This window comes from Asterias amurensis, chromosome 6 (assembly GCF_032118995.1).
Source record: "Asterias amurensis chromosome 6, ASM3211899v1".
NCBI lineage: Eukaryota > Metazoa > Echinodermata > Asteroidea > Forcipulatida > Asteriidae > Asterias > Asterias amurensis.
In genome coordinates, this window is record NC_092653.1 from 23,988,607 (window position 1) to 24,013,419 (window position 24,813).

The window sequence follows — 24,813 nt, forward strand, 5'->3', positions numbered from 1 at the left end:
TGCCTTGACCTAGTTATTCATCACAGTGACGTCGCCTTTCTATAAATATTCATGAGATGAACACGCGCGTGCGCACGAAGATCACCTCTGACCTGTCCCGTCCATTTTGGAAAAAGGTAAACATGTGTTGACTTGTTACGGCGTTCGGTCGACAAATGGAGCGAATTTAGATGATTTCCTTGATGTTGTGTCCTTAGTGTAAATTAGAAGAGTTATAAGACGATCGGAGCTATCGCTAGGATCCTAAATAAGAAATGTCAACCATTTCGGATCGTGATAGCTAGGTTGCTGTGTGCTGGTCAACTCGACTCGGTGACGGTGATTCAATCAAGTTCAACTTGAAACTTGAATTGAAAAGGTAAGTTACACCTACCTCCATGGTTACACTGTAGTAGTGGGCCTATAAACTAACTAAAGTATCCTGCTGGTGTCATGAGTTTTCAGTTGGATAACAGGGAAATTGTTCACCACGTCACAGGCCTTGATTATGCATGCATTTAAATAGTTGCTACATAAATATTTAATAATCATATTCATAACCCTCCATCATCTGCTGACCATGGGGGAATGTGGAATAAGCGATTATCGCAATTCTTTAAAAATTCAATAAAATAGCATTTTTTACTGCACTGTAATTTGTAAAAATTCAACATCTTTCTGTATTCCTAAGCTACACTTGTTAAAATTTACAGTGCCATTAATTTCGCCCTCTCCAGAAAGGCAAGGCGATCGAAGCAAGATGTCAACGAAGGAATGGGCACAGTTAGTGTGCACAACAGATATCAACGCTCAAATCATTCCTATTCGAGGAGATAAATTCACCATTGGAAGAGCTCAGAGTAAGTAAATGACAAAACGTTAGCAAGTTAAAATGCCGCTATGAGAAGTTTACAGTTGGATACTGACTAATAAACTGGTGCTATATTAGTTTAGTGTTAATAAAAATTTAAAAGGGGGTGTCACCAGGAACATTAGGACAAGTACTAGAAAGAACCATTAACTAAAAGTACCAGAAAATACAGGACAATTTTGCAACTCGAAGTGACTGGAACTTGGAAGGATCACTTGAAGTTACATAGCCTTCTCCAATGTTTTGGGTGCAGCGTTGCCTACTCCCAGAACTATGAGGTTTTGTTCCGTATCATGAGAGACGATGGCGGAATGGACCTCAAAGTTCTAGAATTAAGCGGAGCCTATATCCAATGAAGTAAAACCTTGCTATTTGTATTTGGAACTTAAGTAAGAAAGTTTGCCATCTTTGGTCAGTATTATTTTCAACTTCCCCAATACAAAGTCCTTCCTTCCTTGTTCCTTCAAATTCATCCTACTAATTGTTCTTCTTCATTGGACAGCTTCTAACCCCTCATGAGTTTGTGTATTGGTCACTCAACCCAAATGTTGTTGGGGGGAGAGGGGGTGTTGGACAATAGGCACGTCAGACCAAAGCAAAGGGGTTGTTGTACCATAGCGGTGTCATATTGAGTTTCAAAGGGATATTGAAACTAAAGGTTGAGCAGTTGGAATGAGTCTTGAGTTTTCAAATTAGATAAAAACCACTATAAACTATTATTGTTTTCCTCTGTAGGTTGTGATCTTAGTCTCCCAAGTAACAAGTTGATATCCGGGCAGCATTGTGAGATTACTAGAAATGATGATGGGTCTACGTTACTAAAAGATACAAGGTATGTGAACATCACATTGTTTTTTTCACACTTAAACTCCTGTGGAGTATGCAGCCCCATCAGCTTAACTTACATCAATTAAAACAACAATCTCGCTCTAACAGAATCCTAATGGTTTCTGTGTTTTTACTCTTGTAGCACGAATGGGACATTGATAAATTCATCACAGCGTGTCTCCAAAGGAAAGGTATGATGATTCAATGTTATAAACAATAGTATAAAGCAAGTAATAGTTTAATCAACTTATACTATCTCATTATCCCCACCACCTTTTTGAAGTTAAATTTATGCCGTTTTTCTTCCCATGTATAGGAGCATAAACTTCAACATGGAGATGAGATTTTTTTGGTGTTCAGAAAAGATGACAAATCGAAAAGTGAGTAACATTTAATAATATGGTGTGCATGTGTCTCACATCCAACTCTGCCTTCTGCCTCATTAGATATGGACCCAGAACACTAATATTTTTCCATATTTTACTTGCGTTTGTGTGATTTCCTGCCAACACTGTACCTTATCTGTACTTAATTTTAATATACAATGTTCTTGTAACTGTTAAATAAGTTGATGTTACATTGATGTTCTTTCTGTTTATGTTTCTTCAGATGTTGCCTACATGTTTCAAGATCTTAGTCAGCTCTTAGATGAAACTCTACTCAATGAAGAACGAGGTGCGTGTGAAGGTACGTCAGTGTCTCAAATCAAGGGGCAACCTTTATGTTTCAAATTCGTTGTAAATGTTCAAGTTATGTTCTAGTAATGAGTGTGTAAGGGATTGCTTAAACATAGGAGTGGTAGGAGCAGTATATTGGATTAGGTAAGTATCCCAGTGTGTGCACATGGACCATTCCGTTCGACCACACTTGCCTCCTGTTTTAGTATGTTGTCAGTGCGAAAACCAATTTTTTTTTAAATGGCCTAAAAAGTCTATATAAGAGCTTACATGTTGTATTTGGTTTGATTAATTTACTCAAAGTACATGCTACTCATGGTTATTATCAATTTCTCTATGTTCTAGAGAGTGAAGGAGAATGCACAGATGAATATGAGTATCAGAAGGTAGAGTCTGATACCAGACCAACGAATGGGGTCATGAAGCGACCAGCCACTTCGGCGGATTCAGGTGGTGCTGTACCAGCTAAGAGACACTGCGATGAACAGAGTCAGATGGTGAAGCCTGGTGCTGCGTGTCACATCAGGTACAAAGCTCTCTTCTTTGTCAATGTGGAATTCTTGTTTTGAAAGACAATTGCTTGTATTGCCTTAACATTTGTAGATTAACCTCAAGTGATTGTAAACAAAATTTATATTTTTTTTCTCTCAAACTGAGCTGGTGTTTAATTCCTTGGGTCAACATCAGCCTGGGGCAGTCAGCAGCAGTACAGGCTTGTGCATGATCCAATTAAGTCCACTGTTTGGAAAATGAATGGAGATAACAGGTGTGAGTTGCCAGATGGAATGGATGCTGTTGATTACTAATACCAAGTATCGTTTTTGTCACTGCCTTTCAGGGATTCCGATACTACCTCTGTAGCCTTAACTGATGTTGTGCAAGGCCCAGGCCGCACTGATATCCAACCTGAAACAGATAAACCAACTGTTTCAACCAGCGTCACAACTAGCAATACAACCTTACCTGGAATTACAACAGTCACCAGTAAAGCAGCTGTTTCAGGGGTAAACACCCCAGCTGGAATTGGAACAGCAATCGGCATTACCACTGCTACAAGCCAATCAGCTATTGGAGCAGTAACGGCTGATGATTCCCCAGGTGAAGTGCCTTCTGCATCAAATGGAAGTGAATCTGTGCCATCTTATGAGGGAATGGCAGGTACTTTGGTATGCAGTATATGTCAAGACATCTTCCACGATTGCGTCAGGTACTGTAGTTAAAAACCTCTCTATGTTTCTAATAATATCAAGTTTTATGAAAGTATCTACCAATAAGGTACTCAAGGCAATTGAACAGACAACTTTTTTGGGACAGTTTTAAAAATAAAGTTTGTTTCAACTGTGAGACCAAATTATGTAGCCCCTTATAATGTATTACAGGGTGCTGCAGTGCACTCAGTAGCAACTGTCAGAAACACCGGGACGAGCCCCTTCTCTTAGCGATCAGTGTAACTGGTGTTTTTTTTACATGCATGACACATCACCAGGACCTACAACTTTCGCCCCATTTATTTATTTTTTTATTATTTTATTATTGATATCCAACAGTGGATAGCCGCCACTTAAAGGTATCATTAAAAACTATGAAAGACGAAGACTGGTTTTAAGTGTCTTGCTTAATACATGTAATAAGGACACAAATTTCAAAGCCGAGACTCAACTATTTCTGTTGCGTGTTTAGGAACTCTTAGAAAATTTGTTGGGAGCAAGTGTTTTTTTAGCTGTAAGAAAGGGAAAATGTTGCTATATTTTGAACCAAAGAAATGTTATAGACAATACTGAATTTCGAATGGGATCCCATGTAAGGGGTCACTTCACTTCGGTCAGTACTGTATAAGATCTAACTGTTGTGTTTATTCTGTTTCAGTCTTCAGCCTTGCTTGCATTCATTCTGTGCAGCTTGTTATACTTCTTGGATGGATATATCAAAAGAATGTCCCACGGTGAGTAAGGCTCAACCTTTCTTTGTAGTTACCTTGTCCCCAAACTGCAATAATATGGTTAACAGATGGTCAGACCATGTGTTAGCAAGAGGGGTTGTTTGGGTGCTTTTTGGACGCTCCATTTTTATCTGGACAGCCTGTAAGATAAACAAAAACAGAGCAGAGCTCAACCATTTTTTGGAACTACCTTGTCCCCAAACTGCAATAATGTGGTTAACAGATGGTCAGACCATGTGTAAGCAAGAGGGGTTGTTTGGGTGCCTTTTGGACGCTCCATTTTAATCTGGACAGCCTTTATGATGAGCAGGATTTGAACATGGTGTGACCTCAGGATTTATGGATGTATGTGCCAGTGCTCTCCCTACTGACACCTACTCATTTGTTGGCAGTCTCCCTATTTTGTTAATATCTTTGTTGAGGGGCCACCAGTTAGAAGTCATACAACTATATGATACAATTTTAAAAGTGGCATTGTAAGGGGATCACCTTAAACAAGAGATGCAACTTTTTCTTTATATCAAGTTATAAACCAGAAGTGAAACTGAAGAGGTAATCACTTGGATACCAAGACAAATTTACCAGAGTGGGGTTTTAACTATCGACCCTCGGGTTTAACAACTGAGCTAACTAGCCCTACGGCGGCAGTTTTCTTTTAAAAAGTACATATATGATTAAGAGAGACACAAATTGAAAAAAATGTTTCTTTCTTCACAGTGTCGCAATAATGTTGAGAGAATAAGCAGAAATTTCATCGTCAACAATCTTGTGGAAGCATTTGTTAAAGAGCATCCTGGTAAGTCTTCAATAGATAAGCCTGTACTTGAGTTGAAGTGCCGGGTTTTCAGCTTTCAAATAAAACGTTTGGCAACTGCCAATTTATTATTGTTTTACCTCTTTTACCTTTTGTATCTCCTTCAGATAAAAAACGAAGTGAAGAAGAAACAGCTGAAATGGATGCTAAGAATAAAATCACAAGGGATATGATGGTAAGTAATTTTAGCCTGATCCAAGAGTTGTCCAACGAGCAACTTGAAGCCTCCAAAAGTTTATTACTTTCAAAATGTTTCTTTAAATCTGACACAATGGGGTCTTATTTTTATTGAGTGTAATACAGATAGTAATAAAGCAAGGTTGCCAGTTAAAAAAGAAAAGAAAGAGAGTACCCTAAAGTAATGCAGGAATTCCTCTAAGGCTGTGTCCAAAATGACAATGATGTTATGTCTGCGGCTTGATCATCACATGTGTTGAGTCATAGCAGCACCCTTTGCCATACAGCAGTCGCCATTCAGTATGGCTAACACTATGCTTTTAATCACCAGACTCTGCCCAAAAAAGAGCAAGCCGATGTCGTTGAAGTATTCAGCATTAGTGATGATGACATGTCGGGTGAAGACAGTGATGACCATGATGAAAATACGTTCTTCTCCTTCAGGGATCATATTCTTAAGTAAGTTGTTAAGTAAGAAAAATAAACTATTTTGTTTGCAGTTTATTCAAGGGTTGGTGCTGTAGGACTCCAGTTCGGTGTTGGACTCAAGACCCGTTTCGAGGCATTTTGGGGGGTCTTGGTTTCAGAGAATCATGACTTAGGCTTGTGACTTTGATTTGGACTTGGACTCAACCCTGTAACAGGATTGAACTCGGTTCGGGACATGCAAATCGTAAAAACCTTGCAGCTTTATAAGCAACTACCTTTATGATGCCCAAATTAATCATCAATAATGAAAAACAAAATTTGACAGTAGCCCCATGTGACATTATTATTACAAGATCAGAGGTCAATACCCATAGTGCTCACTAAAGTATGGGTTGATAACAAAGACTAGCTCTGGGAGCTGTCTAGTGACAACTGTTAACTTATTCGTTCCTTTTTATTTCTTTTTTTCCCCAGCACCTTTGGACCTTTTGGCGTTCGTAACCAACAACCTCAACGGTAAATACATCTTTTGGTATAAATCTTTTGAAAGTAGACTTACTTGACTGATGTCATCCATACCATTAGGGCGCGTCATTTTGGGCACTGTATAGTGCAGCTTTGTTGCATCTCTTCTTAACCTTGTTGCAATCTGTTTGGATGGAATCAAGCCATCTTGGAGGCCTTTTTATTTGGTGTCATTATTAATTTTCCTATCTGATGAAGTTTTATTCATGTTAAAAAGTTCCATATGAAACATTGGGAGTTCCACATTGTACCAAATATTGTCGTTTTCAACCTGCAGGCCGCCAGACCCAACGTGCCGCCAGTGTCCAGGATATAACGGAGCTCTGTCTGGTGTTGGGTCAAACAACATGCCTGGCACCTCAACTGGTGTTAACAGTAAGGATATCACTTCATAACTCCATCTAGACAATACATGTAGTTGGACCTTACCAAACTTGGGATGGATGTATTCCAACCTGTCCCCAACTTGGGGTGGGAGTTCAAACCAAAGTTGGAACTGTCCCAACTACAGCTGGGATGTGACAAGAATATGTCAGTTTGCATTGTCTTCAACAGAATGCAAATCACTACACACATTAAAATCCATGCATGCTTCTCATGTTAAAGCAATGGACGTTGAGGTTGGCTTTAGTGGGCCTTTTCCCTTCCTTTTTACATCTGCGTCCACATTTTGAATCACGTTTTTGCTGGACCAAAAATTTATTTTAAGAGACCATATTCAAAATGAGTTGAACAAGCACTAAAATAAGATCTATCTCATTTGTCATGCCACTTTGATACGCAATAAAATTGAAAGATATATCACATTAATGGTCAACCCTTTTCACGAAGATATTACACAATAAGGTATTACTGTTTATAGTCAAACAAACAGCACAAGACCACTGGACTTGTCAAGACCACTGGACTTGTCAAGACCACTGGACTTGTCCAGTCGTTATTAACTGGCCTCTGGCCTAGGGTTCAGTGTTCATTTCAAGCCCTGATTTGTAGATTCCTTGGTGTGTTTTGTTTCAAAGGTCAGGTAGGTACATCCACTTCAGGATCTGCTGCACCTTCAACCAGCCAGCTTGGGTCATCATCAGGGTTGCCGACGAACCCTAATCAACCCTTGCCAAGCACAGCTGCAGCTTCAAGCTCTGATGGTAGCGTCACCCGAGGGCACCGATTGAAAGCGATCGTGGGTGACGCCATCCTAATGCCTAATGCTCCCCCGTATCAATGCCTTCCTGGTGCTAATCACTTGATGTGTAGCTGTTGTCAATCTCACATGCCGGACAGGAGGCAGGAATACTTTGCTAACCCCAGAGCTGTGCCTTCACAGAAATGTAAGTTGCAGTAGAAATTGTTTGCTGCACCCATTGCTGATCAAGGTATTGGACTGAGCCTTAGGTCACTAGATGAGCTCAGCAGTCCAATCATTTGAGAATGTGTTGGAATATCTGTCTATGTTATACACATTAAATAATATTGTAGAAAATACCCAATCCATTCTAGAAGCTAAGATCTACATTAATTCTGTGTACTTACCACTGGGAACCAACATGGGGCACTGCCTCCATTTGAGAAGGTGTTTCTCCTCATTGGATTGCTAAAACATGACACTGGCTTTGCCAATGCTGAAGAGCTGTGACCTGCATGCTATACTGAGTTGTCTGGACCAAGATCACTGAGCAAGGTTGAGATGCTTTATGGCCTCGACTTGGTTGATTTTGAATAAGTTGTGGGGATTTGAAAAGATGACTTGATCAGTATGCTCTGATCATCTTTAAGCAAAAAGCATATATGTAGGTAAGCTATTCTGCTTTGCTTCTTTGAATATCTATTGTTGTTTTTACTTGCTCTTCAAATTCTAGTGAATTTTTTATCTTTTCTGTTCAATTCCAGGTGATATATGTGGAAATTTCTTCTGCCATCTGTACTGGGGTTGTGAGAAGTTCGACTGTTATGGCTGCCTTAATAAATTTGGAGGTAAATTTTCCTGTGGTTATTTGGTTGTTTTTTTTTTTAGAAAGAGAAAAACTGTACAGCAAAGTCTTGAATTGTGAGATTCCATGGTAGAGTGCTCTAGTACACTTCAAGCTCAGCTCTGATGGCAGAGCAACTGTGGGTTTTGGTCATTAAACGTTTGGCATTGAGCAAGTCACTTCACTATGATTGCTTCTCTGCACCCAGGAGTAAATGGGTACCTGTTGGTGTAGAGATGGTTCTTGTGATTATTCTATCTTGGTGCACTACATATAATTTGCATATCACGCTGCTTATCCCTAGGGAGTGGACTTGCGGGTCCGAGTTGAAGTGGATCTTTGAAAGCTTACATTATACCATGTAACTTGATGTGCAAGTCGGTGTGAACATATTTGTTTCAACCCTAAAAATGTTGCGCACTCCCGTTACTTTTTTTCTTTTTTCAGATTTATTCTTTGGAAAAAAGTGCCTTGGTAATCTCATCCTAAAGAATGCATATGAATCAGATATACTAAAGGTATGTTTAAAAAGTGACAAACTTTTTCTAAGTAAAAATGTATAGGAACTGTTTGTTAAAGGTGTTATGTTTTTATGATCAAAGCAGGCCTGTGGCTGTACACATACATGAGAATATCGGGCAATCACGGTAGTCCCGTTGGTAAGACACTGCTCTAGAATTGCAAGGGTCGTGGGTTCGAATCCCACCCAAGGTATATGCCTGTAATATTTTTTCACAGAACTTGGGAAAGTACCGAGTATACAGTGCTCACATGGTAAAAAAAAAATAATAAAATATTCTTACATACATGTTAGTAGCAGCATGTGTAAAGATTCTAGTATTTATAGTACAGACTGAGCTAGATTATGATTTCCCCCCCCCCAGGGACTTCATGGTATTAAACTTTCCAAGGCGGTAACATTTATACTCTTGCATATAGTGTATTGCTATTGTAATCAACATTTTATTGCTATAAATGCATGAATATATTATTAACTCCTGGTATTTAAAGTAGAATAAACTTCAATTTTTTATTCTCCGGACGCTACCTCATTAACCTTCCACAAATATTTTCTGTACACTACAGGCAGTGTTCATGTAATAAATGTATCCTTTGCTTTTTGTTCCATCAGAGTCACTTGCAAAGGAACAATCTAACATGGAAAGATGTTTTACAAACCTGCATGACTAAGCTTGACAGTGGGGAATATTCTTGTGAAGGTGAGTGCCTTTTCGTATTTGTCATATTACTACAAACATCAACTCTTTCAATGCCACGGTCGTACATGTACAGTCTGTTTTACGTACTTTAAAAACGTTGTTAATCGTACATAGTGTATACATTCATGTACATATACAACGCTAGAATTTGACCCCCATATGCAAGCCCTGATAAAGACCAGATAAATTGTTTTATTGTAAATTCGTTTTCATTTCCCCCTCTTGATTCTCCAATTACATGTAGCTGGAGTTGTTCACAGAATTACATCAGCAAACACTGTCTGTTACCATTGTGGCCTGAAGAACTTCCAGGAACTGGCGTACCAGTACAGGAAGGATATACCGAGAGACCAACTACCTAGTGAGTGGCGGCTTTCTTCCTTGATCTTTACGAGACCATAGTGACCACAAACGACTTGTACCAAAATGACAGTAGCGGGCACAAACTAAGTCCCTTCTCTGGGTGCACTGGGTTCTTTTATGTTCATTACACAACTCATGGGACATTTTACAACGCATTTGATGGATACTTGTATTAGTCAGTCTTTTAAACCTTAAAAAGGTTTTTTGGCTGAAGGTTTCCCTCATGTGCATTTAGGGAATTAACACTGGCCCGCTAATCAAATGTCAGATACAGCATCTGGGGGCCAGTCTAATTCGTTTGCATATTGCCCAGTGAGCTGATGAGTTTACTGCTTTCAGCCACCTTCAGGACACCACTGATTGTTCCTATTACTTCAAACTACAAGTCCTATATAAATTACATTGCTATATTATAGCCTTGCTCAAAGCTCTTAACATAAAACCACCTCGAGTCAGGCATGTTTGGTACACAAACTGTAAGTGACAGTACAGGGCATGTAACTTACACTTGATGGCAGGTCCATGCCAGTGACTTAGTGCAAGGCCAAAAAACTCATTACCATACAAGCCCAGAGGTCTTGTGTTTTTTAATTGAAAATATGCTACCACGTTGTGTAATATCTTTGTACAAACACTAGTGACTACAAGTCTCATAAATGGCAGGGTACTTACGGAAGACAAATGAGATCAATCTTCTACTAGCTTGTTTAACCCATTTTGATTCTGGTCTTTTGCAGTGCATGTTGTAGCCAGACCAGATTGCCACTGGGGAAGTAAGTGCCGGACACAAGTCTGCAAACTCCACCATGCTACGTAAGTGATTTTGCACAATTACTCTAAAGTAATCTTTTTTTATCATAGTCCAACTTAAACATTGACCAGACTATATAGTTGCATTTGCTCAGTTTCACAGTCTCAATTATTAATTGGGCATTTAATCAATTTTGGGCGTGACATTTTTTTCCCTTTGTGGTTCCTGAAAGGAAGGAATACATTTCCAAAAGCTGTTTGTGAACAGTACCTACCTTTTGCATTCTGTGTGTGGTTATATGCCACACACAAATCTCAACCAATGATATTTATTTCTTTGACCTCTGAGGGCGCTGTTTAGCTTGTAGTGATGCAAGGTTTAACTTTCTTTACCTTTCTCTTCATAGTGTAGTAAAGTAGGGCCCAAGATTCTGTGAAACTTACCTTTGTGTTTTTTTCTTTTCTGTAGGAACTTCAACCACATCTGTGAACAAACAAGATTTTGAATACAATACTCAAGCAAGTCGGCAAGTTTCAAGTAAGGATGTATGTTGTGGTGTTACATGTTACAACGTCTTTAAGTCTTTGAAGAATAATGTCACTTGTGTTTGTGAGACATAGATATCATGATTAGTAACTTTGCAGAGAAAAAAGTTTCCTTGTCAAAATCAGTCATTCAGGCTGAAAATGTTTAAATTGTAACTTGTATTTGCCGGTGTGCTTAAATTGTCCATACTTTAATTTCTTACGTGGGTTGTTGCAACACACTAACTGTTGTAGCTGGACCGACAGTAAGAAATGAGCTGTAGACCATGACTTAATTTCCTAGAACTGATGAGTACAGGTGTTGGCAGTACACCTTTGACCCTGGTCTCTGTAGAGAAGTAACTTTTTTAAAGGAGGCAATGCTATGTAATCTTATTTTTAAAAAAAACTGTAAAGAACGTGTGGGAGTACACAATAATCTTTCTTAAATTTTGTAGATGTACATTTCCTTTTTTGTTTAAAGTAAACTATGCACCCTTAAGCAATCATCACAACCTTCATCTTCCACTGCATCCTCATCCCAAGGCAACATTACCAGCTGAAGACTCCCTCGTCACCACTTCCTCCACCCCTTACTTCCGTCATCCCCCTTAACCTCCCTACCGTCTTTATCTGCATAATTTTGACCCACAGCCACACATTCCCAAGAATGCATCATTCCTTGTGGAACATTCCTTTATTCTTTTCTCTGTCCCTGCACTAAGATGCTCCCCATTTACTTCGTGGAGCACCCCAGTCTTTATAATTCTCCTATGGTGTCACTTTTATTTTCCCGTTTTTGTGCTGTCCATGGTCTCCATAAGTTGACGAAATGAGCACACCCTCTTCCTTTCAATAAATCCTGCCGTTTTCCTCCCTCATCTCTGACATTATAATAATTTTCCTTTCCCTCTCATAACCATGCTCGTCCTTATCTACTTTCTCACCATTATATATCGTATGTACTTCCAAGATGTCTTATTTTTGATCCCAAGTCAACCTCCCTATCTTGGTGGATGTGTTTATAAATAACCTCCACAATGCCTCAATTATAAAAGCATCTGCGGCTAGTTTCTATTTTTAGACTCGGATGAAATTGGGTCTGGCAAGGTATCCCTGAGACTGTCTGTTTCTTTATCCGATAGACCCTGATCAAGTATAATGGGCCGAGGAGAATTTGTTATAGCTAAGGAATAGCACCTGCTCATACGTCTCGAAATTAAATTACTCTCTGCCTTTTAAACCGTGGAGGCGAAATTAAAGCACACATTCAATAATATTATGTAGTAGCATCTTAAACCAGGTTTTGTATAAGTAATTAAAATGGTGGTCTGTGTTTTATTCTTGTGAGCATTTTTAATATAGTATTTCTTCAGTTGAAAACGAGTGGGAGAAAATTATGTTGCTCTGAGCTCTCAAGCTACACTGTAAAACCTCTTGGGTTTGAATGGCCCGAATTTCCGGTTCCAGGATTCGGCTGTGTAGATTCGGCTGTGTCGACATGTGTATACATGTAAAGGCCGAAACATTGTGAGTAACCGCGAATTCGAAATTGACACTGTTTGAAGATTGATCTGAACACGGTATAAATAGTTCGGTCTGTCATTTTGTTAAAAACCTGCTGGTTTCAAAGAGGCTCTTCAATAATAAAACGCTTATACGAAAGCAATGTGGATACACACTTTATGTCAACTTTTACTGTCCACAGTCTTAAACATGTATACTGAAAAACAACATTATTTTTAAAACTCTTAAATAAAGTCATTCTTTGTAACGTTCACTTTCACGAAATGTCATATCTGACCAATATCCCGTTTTGTTTTTGTTCTTTGTTGCCATAAATCACGCCGCTGGAAAGCTTCAAGAGATTTTAGTACTAAACATGGAGCAAGGAGGATTTAAAGCGTAAATCGGTAATGCAAACAGAGCAACCGTTATATATAATCCGCAAGCTTAATTTGGTTTAATGTTTCAAACGTTCGCTGGTAAGCAGTTGCCTCTTAGAAGAAAACGTTGTCATACATTTAAGATGTTTACATTTCTCAATGTAAAAAACAACCTGTGCCTGAAACAACACGCGGATCCTCGCATACTGCAACCTTTGACCTTTCCCGTGAGAACTAATAAGAGCTGTGTTCTGGACTGTGTTAAAACTGAAATTAAAATAGAAGACGCAGTGCGGATGCGATCGATCGTCTTTCATTAGTTTTGTGTTAAATAATGACCAACATACTTTTATACTTTTTAATCAACGCTCTTCGAGTTACATAGGTCCACCTGTTTGATTTCGTTTGGTTTTGTTTTAACATCGTTTCATGCGTTGACAACTCGTTAACCGATTTCCGGTCCTGTTCCGATAAAAGCTGTAGAAATAAAGGTCATGAAAATTTCAAAATGATGTGCCGTAGCGGAAAGTTTTTTTCGGTACTGTGTGTTTTTAACATTTTTTTTCTCTCCAATTCGTCACCCCTTTTCAGTTAAATTAATAACAAGAAATCAGACTGATTCAAGCAATTGCCAACTTGTTAAATTGTGTATGTGTGTGTTTTGTATAAGAGTAAGCTTATGTTCAAGTAATCAATAATGAGAAAATGTCTTAAGTTTAATGCTCGCAATAGGCCGCGTAGCGTTTTTTTAGAGATGGCAGGAAATCTTGAGCGATTATATTCCACGCAGGAAGAATAATCCATATGGAATATACTATCTGAGAATATGTTACATGCAGAAACTTTTCTCATATTGGCATGTTTTTAAATTACTCTCTCTAAAACCACATTCCTTTTAGGGGAATGTTCTCAAAAAGTTATACATTATCAACAGCTGCAGTACTTCTCACCAAGTAATTGTTGTTATTGTTGTGGAAACTGCAAAAGGACGATTGGAAATATTTTAAGGTGCACGTTCGATGCACTATGCATATTTCGATTGCTAAAATTTGAAGAGAAAACAAAATAACGAATTTTTTTTTGTTTTTTCAATTTTATATAAAGATTTTATCTGTTCTTTGATATAAATTTAGTTCAGAACAGATTAAATATACGACGTTTATAATAAATGTTTTTAAATTACTCTCTCTAAAACCACATTCCTTTTAGGGGAATGTTCTCAAAAAGTTATACATTATCAACAGCTGCAGTACTTCTCACCAAGTAATTGTTGTTATTGTTGTGAAAACTGCAAAAGGACGATTGGAAATATTTTAAGGTGCACGTTCGATGCACTATGCATATTTCGATTGCTAAAATTTGAAGAGAAAACAAAATAACGAATTTTTTTTTTTTTCAATTTTATATAAAGATTTAATCTGTTCTTTGATATAAATTTAGTTCAGAACAGATTAAATATACGACGTTTATAATAAATGAGGTTTTAATATAGATTTTAACCAATCCATCATTTTCCCTGGAGTAATTAACAATTAAGTCTTTAAAGCTTTAAATGACTTCGAACTGTCATCGTTCTTTTAAGGACTGAACGGGTTATCTTTTCTAAAAGTAAACTTTTAGATAATAATTATCCAATGCAGTTGTTAGATATTACCACCGATCAGTAAACACCCTTTAAAATTAATGATTTTCCGATGAAAACCGAACAAACTCCTCCGTAATGCCAGATTTTATTGGCAGCTGACCTGGAGAGCATGCTTATTACACAGAGCTTAAACCCCTCATGTAATTGCCCACTCTTTAAAACACGTAGGTACTTCGATCCCGCTCTCGATGATGAAGCACTCGTCCAGCATCGCACGCATGCCGTGTAACAGCTCCGCGTACCCCCACTAGCTTAAGAGCCACGTACGCCTCCTTCTAGTAGTCCTCGGACTTTTCATTTGCTTAGAGGCAACACTCGCCCACGTACTTCTACGCGTCTACATCGATAAAATCACGACGTGAATTTATCTCGTGTTATTATTAACCACTCTACCGCCAACGCAAATCATATTCCAGGTCTATTTTTAGCCCAATTTTCATTTCGTGTATTTGTTCAAGTGTGGAGGCCTCTAGAGGAAGTAGCGACCTTCCTGAAATGGCTTTATACCCTTTTTGCCAATCAATTAATGTATGTCGGAGTCTACACCGTAAGACATCAGCAGGGGAGCACGGTTTTGAACAAAAGGAGCCCATCGTGTATATATTGTAGACCATGTGCAAACATCTGTATAGATAACTGTAACAAAAAATATTCTCTAGATTTTACGAATCAATCTAATTATTTGTATGACTAACATTTCAAACATGGAGAAGTTCAATTTATTTGTTAGCAATATATCGCACATTTCGTCAGGTTTGAGTTCCAAGGGATAACGAAATCTACACTCAGTTTTGTTTTGCTTGGTTTGAGTAGCCAATGATAGGGCCTAGCTAATACAAATCTATCCCCTCCTATTTTTTCCCAATTTTCGTAATTTTTTACTCAGATGTGTGCCTTTTCAGCCCTTCTTTGCCAATAACACGGCTTTGTCAGCAAGTTAGATTGAAACTAGTTCCAGACAAAAAGTGTATAATAATAAATTAAAAGTACAGTTCAAATTAAAAGTACTAATTACATTAATTAGGCATCAACTGAGCCTAAAAAAAAGAATGAAAAACACGATAAAACACAATGAATCAGAAAATAAAATCGAATACAAACTCAAAAGAACAATAAAACAAAAAAATAATAAACCCAAATAAAATTACTTTTCAATTAAAATTTCATTACAATAAAGAGCAGCACAAAAACGATATTAGTAATTCTAAAATTAGTTTAAAAATATGTTAAACTTTAATATATGCCTAATATATTTTATATTGCAATACAAAAATACAATAAAGTGCAGGTTGCATGAAATAGTCTTATAGGCCAATGAATAAATAAATAGATTACACATTTTAGCTAACCCATTCATTGGCTCCTGTGATATAAAAAATAAATAAAATGAACTAAAATAGAATTTATATTGCATTAAACAAATTCATTAAAATAAAGTGCAGTTTGCATGAAATAGTTTTAAAGGCCAATGCATAAATAATTGGAATACATATTTCATCTAGCCCCCTTAATTGCCCCCTTTGATAGAAACTAAAATTACACTAAACTAAAATAGAATTTATCTTGCAATAAAAAAGTACACTTCAATAAAGTGCAGTTTTACATGAAATAGTTTGCTTTGCAAATTTCACCTGACCCCTTATTTGCACCCTATGCAGTCAAGCGCAAAAACTGGCACTACAAATTTACACCAAAAGCAGCAAGAAGAGTATAACGAAAATGTATTTTCTGAATTTCTACACAATAAAACAGTGGGTAGTGTGTATTGTTTTTACTTGTACTGTATATATAGTAGACAGTTTCTGATTGTTCCATTGTGTAAAACGGTCTTACAATGGCAATCCCTTAAGCTCAAATAGTTCTTTGTTGCAGTAACTCTGTGGACGTTCCTTTTGTTCTGTAAACTTGAGGAAAATCCTATTCTTCAACACTGTAAATAACACTGTGTGGACGTCTGTAAGTCCACATAATGTTTCAAGTCCCTATTATATTGTGTGGACTTATTCCGTTCTCAGGTCCACACATCGTAATGTGGTGTTAAAGCACAGACACCACCATTGAAACTATAGTTTTCATTTTGCCGTTATCAATGTTATTAATAAAGTTTATATGAACAAAAGTGGTCTACATTTTCTTGCAACAACATAAAGTGTGCCATACAGTGCAATTCTAGCTTGTTTGTATGAGATATAAACATTAAATTCTGAATTTTAATGAAATTGCTGATCATTGATTTATTGTTAGAGGATGAGAAGGCACCCGACTATTACACACATAAATAATAACTACATTATGAGATTGGTTTTACTCTGGGCAACATTATACAGCTCTCTAAAACTTTGAGAAAACTTTAAGAAGATAATGTTACGCCATGATTTGGTATTTGAGGCGTTGACCGTTTTGTTTGTTCTGTTGCTATAAAGAGAAGGTATCCGTTCGGTATTTACACTTTTAAACTGAGTGACAGTAAAAATCTTTGGTTAGAAACCTAAAAGAGCCTTCGATAGTATAAAGCATTTTGAGAAATATTTCACTTCGTAATGTGGTGTAAAAAGAGATCAGCTTTTTTGGCGATATCTAAAAACCGTGACCCCCTTATGAAAAACAAAAATTCACTTGCTATATAGACAGTCGAATGGTTCCAAACACAAAAGGTTGCCTTAAAGACCTAAAGTCACTTTTATTAAACTACATGTTGGTCCATACTAGGTGCAATCCTTAGTAGCCTACTGATGACGTCACCGTTTCTAAACACTTTACAGAAGGGTGGAAACCCATTGTGTCTCTGTACAACTGTTGGAAATACAGTAAAACACTGTGACGTGGTCACTGCAGGTATCTACGTGGCGTTTTCTGCCAGGAAACGTTATTAATCGGACCAATAAGGGCACATTGTTGACAAAGTAGAGGGCGCTCTTCTTGAACCGTGACTAGTAATAACACGATTGCGTGCGGCAACCCTCTTTAATATAAAGTCATGTCTCCCTGTTCATTGATTTAATCCCTCTCTTAAAAATGACATTCAAACCATAGACCACGGAAAAGCTACATAGAACAACCTCACCGTGTGTTTATCCCACAGAGTTTATAATATTACAGCCCTGCATGTCCAATGTGCATTTCCCATCCCAGACCACTCGTTTGTAATTGACGCTTTGAGGTTTTTTCCTCTCAATCCGTCGCGTGTCTTCCTTCAGTGACAATCCTCCCCCGCATTAGAGGCATCCGGGGTAGTGACTGAGCGTTGACTGAGAAGACCGATCGCTCTTACCATCAGATGGTTGTTATAGAGCCGTAAGGCGTTGTGTTCTTGCAGGATTTATTAAGACGTGGTATAAGATTTTGATAACTTTAAGAAGCCCTCCGGATATCTTCAGTTGGGAAGGTAAGTTTAAACTGATTAGTCTGGGAGTTGTTTCTTTTTTCGTGGAAGTCATTTTATTTCCGATGTAGAGGAATGATTTCGTGACAGCTGAGGTGGAGTTTTATTATCAGAGTCGGCCTTTGGAACGATTGTTTTGCTAGAAGCGCTGAGGGAAATTGTTTGATTGCATTTACACTCTCAATAAATCAAGCGAGTGTTTGATGTTAGTTATGTCAAATAGTTGATAAGCGCTGGGTGTTTTGGCTGACATGTACCAAACTTGGAACACCTGTTTTCAAATAAATCAGAAATAATGAATGTTATAAGGACGTATACTTCGTTTTTTATTATTTATTTAAAGATTTTGTGTATTTATATACGTTATTATTATTATTAACGGTTTATTTATTCAACAATATTTAAAAAAGACACTGGCAGTTAAAAACTGAATTGGTCTTAAATTTACATTTTGACAGTGAATACAATAACAAGATAGTATATGTAATGATGAACTTGGACATTGACTCTTAAATCTAATGGCAATACAAACTATTGATTAGAAGCATGGGGAAGAACAGCGTTCGATAGTATAAAGCATTTTGAGAAACATTTCACTTCGATGCAAAACAATATCGAAATTTAAATTTGAGAAACAGTAGTCTGACACGTTTTTCAGAATGTGTATTCTTATAGGCCTATTAGGGATTTTTTTTTCCAGCGTGGACATAATTGATCCGTATTTTCGGCTTTATCTAAAAAACGAGACCACTTTTTGGATGTACATTTTCGCAGGTTGGGTTTTATTATACATTTGTATAGGATTTAAACAATCAAACGGTTCCAAAAATTAAAAAATATACGAGTTTTTAGAAGATATGTTTCCTTTCTTTATATAAAAAAATACGGTGCACTTTCCACATTGTGAGATTGTTTTCTCAAGCTGTAAGTTATGCCTGCACAAAATCCAAGCGCTCTGCATGCCAAACTCTGTTTATAAGTAAATTGTTTGTTAAACTTCCGTATCCACGGCAAGTGCATACAAGTTTTGCATAGTTTTTACTCAACTATTTGCATGAAGAATCTCATGCACAAAATGCAGTTTAAAATTGACAATAGAGTATGAGCCACCAGTGTCCTTGTAAATTGTACGTGGTCTCGTAAAACTACGCTGTGGATTAAGGAGATGGAATGAACAATATTGGAATTTTCTATATTTGCTGAAAGGATGACACCTGTAGTGAACATTTTGATTAAACACACTTACGATTTGGCGCTAACAGCCTGGATTAATGTCGACAGGACATTCTTCGACAAGTGGTTTGTCCATTTGCTATGGAGGCAGAATAATCAGGCCCATCAATCAGGAATTGGTAAATAACGCAGTGAAGGTTGGCGAGAATGTAATATGAAGACTTGTTAAACGAGCAAATGTGGAACCATTTCGAGTTCCACATTGATTCAGAATGTGGCATGACAACGACTTACATTAAAGGAACACGTTGCCTTGGATCGGTCGAGTTGGTCTTTGAAAAGCGTTTGTAACCGTTTTTTATAAAATGCATATGGGTAGAAAGATGCTGTAAAAGTAGAATACAATGATCCACACAAACATGCCTCGAAATTGCGTGGTTTTCCTTTTACCTCGTCGACTAACACGTCGGCCATTTATGGGGGTCAAAATTTTGACTCCCATAAATGGCCGACCATGTTAGTTCGCACAGTAGAAGGAAAACCACGCAATTTCGAGGCAAACTTGTGTGGATCATTGTATCCTACTTTTAAAACATCTTTCCAACCATATGCATTTTATAAAAAAAAAAACGGTTACAAACGCTTTTGTTTTGACCAACTCGTCCGATCCAAGGCAACGTGTTCCTTTAATGTGTTTAAAAACTGCCACCTGCTGTAAGAAAACATTAATTAATGCTCTTCTTTACGTATAATTATCAAAGTTAAAAGCTATGACTGGAAAGCGTTTAGTTAATCAGTTTGTGTATTTTGTTGTGTTAACTTCAATGTTTCAAACCAGGTTTATGTTTACTCGCGATGTATTGTTTTTTACCTCCACGTCAAATTGTCTTGTTCATGCATTGCTTTTATATCTGATTTAGTATATAAAGGTCGGCAATATGAAAATGAAAACCTAATGAAAGTCTGTACCGTCATGCCAGTCATTTTGCTTTGAAACAGTGTAAAAGCGTTTTATGAATGCAACTTGTTAATTGCTCAATATGATTCATTACATACACAGTACCGTTTAGAATTATGTTTAATTGCCGCGAAAGGTTTTACGTAATCTCACGTTTTGTCTTAGACTATGCGTGGGTGCGCATTACTAAAAGCCAATGAAATCACATAGGAGGTCTTCATGTGCGGTGCTTCGAAGGGGTAAAATATCCACAGTAGCATCCAGGCGAATCAGAAAGAAAGCGAACTTACACGCGCATTATGTACGTCGTATCACGAATCAATACTGCACTATGGTACACCACACAAAATGCATAAAAACACAAGCCAGACTGTAACACACACCCGTGGTATACGTGCTTCCCGCAGATTCGTGACTACGGCAGGATTTAGCCTGATTTGAAGCCAGGTTGCCAATGTTCACAAGGTTGGATGTGAGCATATACATTGTGGCGATAGCTCAAACATGACCGCCTGACTGACCTGCAATTTTGTTAGCAATTTTCATTAGGACTACTGGTAAGTTGGAGCGATATAAATGAAATCCCTAGCAGCTTTCATACAGCAGAGTGAAACGACTCAATTTGGGTTATTGGAAAACCAAATGGGGTCTCTGTTTAAGCATGGCTGTGGGTCCATCTGAAACAGAGACCAACACTACAAGCCGAATGAATAGTGTGGCGTATGCAGTATAACTCTTGATCACCACTGTAGTTTTAGGTCAGAGTTGACCTGGATCCAGGTCAGAATTGTCCTGGATCTAGGTCTTGTGGGACCTGACCCGTTGCTGTATCTATTTGACTCGGAGTCTCTGTCAAAATGACCCAGAAAATGGTCAAACCGACGAATAAACCTTGTCAAAATCCTAAAAGCAGTTTCCGGGTCAGTGTGACCCAGGCACCTGGAACCAGTGAGATTGTAGGTCAATGTGACCCGTGAGTTAGAGTGTGGCTAAGTGGGGTTCCTACAATGACACTACTACTCATTAAAACAGTATTGTGATTTAGAAAAATAAACACAAAATTAACATTCATGATAGAATACGCCACTGGAACAAAACATCGATGTCAAACAGAAACGTTTATTTTGGCGTATCGATCATTCTTCCTAGTAAGATCAACGCTCCTCAGATGAGCACCTGTACGATCGGTCTATACCCACTTTCAAAACCGACGAGATTTCGTTCACTGTTTAAGTGTGATATTCCAACGAACATGTTGGGTAAATCAAAGGCTTTGAATGGCATTTTTTCTTAGGATTGAGTTTGAGATCGAATTCGAGCATTATACGTTGACTGCGTAGAAATTACGGCGGGTAAATTTATGACGAGTATATGGCCCTTTTCGAAACCACGGCTGCGGCTCCCGATTCGGCTCAGGCTAGCTTGGCCCCGCGGTGGTTTAGACAGTTTGCGTATGCTTTACATACAAGCTCAGGGCTTCAGACGATAGAACGGAGCCTGAAGCCGAATCCAAAGCTAAAGCCGTGGATTCTAAAAGGGCCTATAAAACCTCATGAGTATTCATGTCGCGTCAAATCGAGTGAATTTAGCGGCAATCACACTCGGTGGTTTTGTGGCAAAGCATCGTCGTGCCTCGCCTACACAAGACGGCGTACGTTATCAAGTGGCGAAAGATAAGACGTTTTCTGTCTGGCTGCTTTTCCCATCAACTTGATGTATTTAAGTTGATATTTTTGCATACAGTAAACCCACTGATGCATTTCTAGAGTGAGATTCGATCTAAATGCACTTGTTAGATTGTATAGCCCTTAGTAACAGTTTCCCAAGCGTGGCTGATTTTCCAATTTAGAGGATTGTTTATGAAATATAATACTGCCGAATTGAAAAACGTTGGGATGTTGTTTTTTTATCTGCGCGATTAAGCATAATCAATAACATGGAATGACTTTGGGTTTGCTCAGTGGTTTCTTTCCCTGCCTTTCACCTATGTGAACCCCGGTTCGAATCCCACCTCTGACCAGAGCCTTGCATGTGGATTGGGTTTTCAGTCTCTACCTGATTATGACCCCGTTTGGGGTTTTCCCCTTAAAGGCAGTGGACACTATTGGTAATTGTCAAAGACTATGCCTTCAAAGTTGGTGTATCTCAACATATGCATTAATAACAAACCTGTGAAAATTTGAGCTTAATCGGTCATCGAACTTGCGATATAGTAATGAAAGAAAAAACACCCTTGTCACACGAAGTTGTGTCCGTTTAGATGGTTGATTTCGATACCTCAAGTTCTAAATCTGAGGTCTCTTAATCAAATTTGTGGGAAATTACTTCTTTCTCGAAAACTATGGCACTTCAGAGGGAGCCGTTTCTCACAATGTTTTATACCATCAACCTCTCCCCATTACTCGTCACCATGAAAGGCTTTATGCTAATAATTATTTTGAGTAATTACCAATAGTGTCCACTGCCATTAAACTGAGCATTCTTCTCGTTTCCTATTCATCCTGTTAGTGAGGCTAATTATGCCGTAGGGATGTTATAAATAAAACACAAATATATTCCCTCTAGGTAGGATTTCTGTTTTACCATTTCCTTCCGCTGGAAAGATAGCTGCCGCCTTCAAAGACCCGTCCTAAATTGGATTATTGGTCCTATCATCAATAATATACTTGGTATCAGTTCTGACACGTTCTGCACGTCGTGTCACCCGCCCTACCTGTTACGTGGTTATGGTGCACTTTATTCTGTATAAAACGTACGTATACAAGTTACGTGTAACGTATACGTACACTGGGTAGCATTGAATGTTCATTTAGATTTCACCAAAGATTGCGAAAAACAATTTTATTAATCATAAACATCATGATTACCCAACATCATCCTGCTTTAGGCCGCCTCTCTAAAAATAAAAAGTTAAAAATGGGGAAAATACCTAAAAATCTAATTCCGAGGTCTCGAAATCAAACTCGAATATTATTTTATTGAGAAATTACTTCTTTCTCAAAAAAGACGTTACTTCAGAGGGAGCTGTTTCTCACAGTGTTTAATACTATCAAAAGCTCTCCAGTGCCTTTAAAGATCCGTGTTTGATTTAAGGCGCATCACCAATAATTTAGTCCAACCTGAATAGTGCAGGACTATTAGTTTGGACATCTGCACGTAGTTTCTCCATCTTCACATCCTTCCCTACTCGTATTAGCGGAAGGTGTATCCTTCCCGACTCGTATTAGCGGAAGGTGTATACGTCAGACCCAACCTTTAAACAAGCAGGTGTGCCTCATTAAGGCTTGTTTCTAGTTTTTTGTTTATCCATGTATTTCCTTTAACCATCTTTTAGTAGCCGCATCTTAGAACGGATTATGAACCCTTGGAAAATCATGTAGTGCTCTCAGTGAGGTTATTATACAAGATTATCGACTTTAAAAACAAAGTAAACCTTTGACTTTTGGAACCGTTTGATTGTTTTAATCCTATATAAAGGTAGAAGGTAAATGTATATAATACAAATAAATAAATAAACATTTCATTTTAGGTGGTCGCGTTTGTTGAGAAGCGCCGAAAATCTGGAGCGAATGAGTCCCGGCTGGAAGAATAATATCTAATAGGAATTCACAATCTGAAAAGCAGTTGTACTGAAAGCAACGCTAAGTATCGGGCAGTGACCAAATGACCATTTTTCCACATGAAAAATATGAAAAAAATATTTTTAAAATTAGCGATTGTAAATTTACGCATTTAATTTGTTTTGATGTTTTCTGCTAAGTACAATTCCCCGGGCGGTGGAGCCTATGTCTTTTTGTGATGGGTTAAAAAAAACAGTTTTACCCGACCCCATATAATTATTTCGTGCACAAAATTGAACAAACGTACTAAATAAATTAATTTGGAAATTAATATACAGCCCTTCCCAGATCTACACCTCTGATAAAGTTGAGCATCTGTTCGTTTGTAGATGGAGGTTTGCAGTGGTCCCTTGTTAGGAAGATCTTTCCAAACAAATAAATAAACAACCAATAATTAGATTGCAGTAGTCTAATTGACATTGTCCAGTTTGCAACACGTCACACGCGACCTCATCGGTTTGTTGTTTTACGTGTTGGGTCACCCGTCTGACATGTTATTCTCACTCAGTGCGGCTCGTAAAGTACTCACGGAAACTGACTGTCACTTACTACAACTATTTTGCATTAGTTAGTCTTCTAGTTTTACTCGCCGGGGGTGATTCGTGTCAAATTTGTTCTTATGTTGTACTGTTTCTCGCATGTTTTTTTCCCATTCACCTCATTCGTCATGAGACAATTGGAGTTAACTAAGAGGCAATAACCTTAGTTGTTCATGCTGAAAGATTTTGCGTTCATGTTTTCATGGACGCGGTCGGTTTCAGTTGCTTCGTCTCTTGAGGGAACGATGTCTTACTGTGCATTAATTCCTTTCTATATTTATCGTCTACTACAGGATTTTCATCCACGTGGGAAATGATGGTCGTGCGGTGCTGTTAGAGACCACGTTCCACTCGTCGACGGCCGGCCCCCGAGTGCATCACTCTGGCATGAACTTTTCTCCATGATGAGGGGACAACAAAAAATGAAATAAAATCGCGCTGATTTCAAGTCTCCTTTCACTGTGCATCAAACCAGCATATGAGATTTGTAGCGAGGTTTAAGTGCATGCCGCAAAAGGAGCGGCAATGCATTAAGACACCAAGCTG

The 24,813-nt window shown here is 38.1% G+C and overlaps 1 protein-coding gene across 1 annotated transcript; it reads left to right on the forward strand.

The window, feature by feature from the left end:
* The first annotated feature begins 109 nt into the window (after window positions 1-109).
* On the forward strand, window positions 110-24,803 carry LOC139938370 (E3 ubiquitin-protein ligase CHFR-like). Its single transcript, XM_071933838.1, has 22 exons — window positions 110-358; window positions 717-839; window positions 1,586-1,682; window positions 1,821-1,869; window positions 1,995-2,058; window positions 2,288-2,365; window positions 2,701-2,881; window positions 3,194-3,562; window positions 4,222-4,297; window positions 5,012-5,090; window positions 5,216-5,283; window positions 5,617-5,744; window positions 6,189-6,230; window positions 6,517-6,614; window positions 7,259-7,567; window positions 8,127-8,210; window positions 8,654-8,724; window positions 9,339-9,426; window positions 9,671-9,787; window positions 10,527-10,602; window positions 11,009-11,077; window positions 24,561-24,803. Exons 2-21 carry the CDS (start codon window positions 740-742, stop codon window positions 11,043-11,045), a joined length of 2,211 nt encoding a protein of 736 aa, XP_071789939.1. The 5' UTR covers window positions 110-358; window positions 717-739; the 3' UTR covers window positions 11,046-11,077; window positions 24,561-24,803.
* Window positions 24,804-24,813: the final 10 nt, after the last annotated feature.